Genomic DNA, 573 nt, shown 5'->3' with positions numbered 1-573 from the left:
GCAGCACGAAGCGCTGCAGCAGCTGCTGCAGGAGCTGGACGGCGTTGATTTTTGTTGAGTTTTGCTGCTGTCTTGCTGCAGTCACTGCAGCAGCAGCAGCAGCAGCAGCAGCAGCAGCAGCAGCAATGACTGTCTGCTTTTTTGGTTGACTTGTTTCTTTTCTTTCTCCATTTGCTGTTGATAGATTCACGAAGATGTGGGAGCTGCTGCTGCTGCTGCTGTTGCTGTTGCTGTTGCGGTTGCTGCTGCTACTGCTGCTGCTGCTGTTGCTGCTGCTGCTGCTGTTGCTGTTGCTGCTCGTCTGCACACACGGCGCGCATCCGCTTGCTGCAGCAGCAACAGCAGCAAAACAAAATAAATACAGCAGCAAGACATTAGAGCTGATAGTAATTAGGATGCTGCTGCTGCTGCTCGTGCTGCTGCTGCTGCTCGTGCTGCTGCTGCTGCTCGTGTTGCTGATGCTGCTCGTGTCGCTGCTGCTGCTCGTGTTGCTGCTGCTGCTTGTGCTGCTGCTGCTGCTGCTTGTGCTGCTGCTGCTGCTACTTGTGCTGCTGCTGCTGCCTCACAATAGTT

General features: G+C 54.8%; 1 protein-coding gene across 1 annotated transcript in view; it reads right to left on the bottom strand.

Moving 5' to 3' along the window:
• Positions 1 to 248: 248 nt before the first annotated feature.
• The window catches only part of EMH_0022690 (uncharacterized protein), a gene marked incomplete at both ends in the record, with an annotated part of 1,505 nt that continues 1,180 nt past the window's right edge, over positions 249 to 573 (bottom strand). The window contains one exon of the mRNA XM_013502003.1: positions 249 to 301. Within this exon, the coding sequence (XP_013357457.1) occupies positions 249 to 301 (53 nt within the window). The remainder of the gene's footprint in view (positions 302 to 573) is intronic.

Source organism: Eimeria mitis, genomic scaffold (assembly GCF_000499745.2).
Source record: "Eimeria mitis Houghton genomic scaffold, Emh_scaff805, whole genome shotgun sequence".
In the NCBI taxonomy this organism is placed as follows: domain Eukaryota; phylum Apicomplexa; class Conoidasida; order Eucoccidiorida; family Eimeriidae; genus Eimeria; species Eimeria mitis.
Note: the sequence above shows the minus strand (reverse complement) of the source record. Positions and strands in the feature narration are given on the sequence as shown.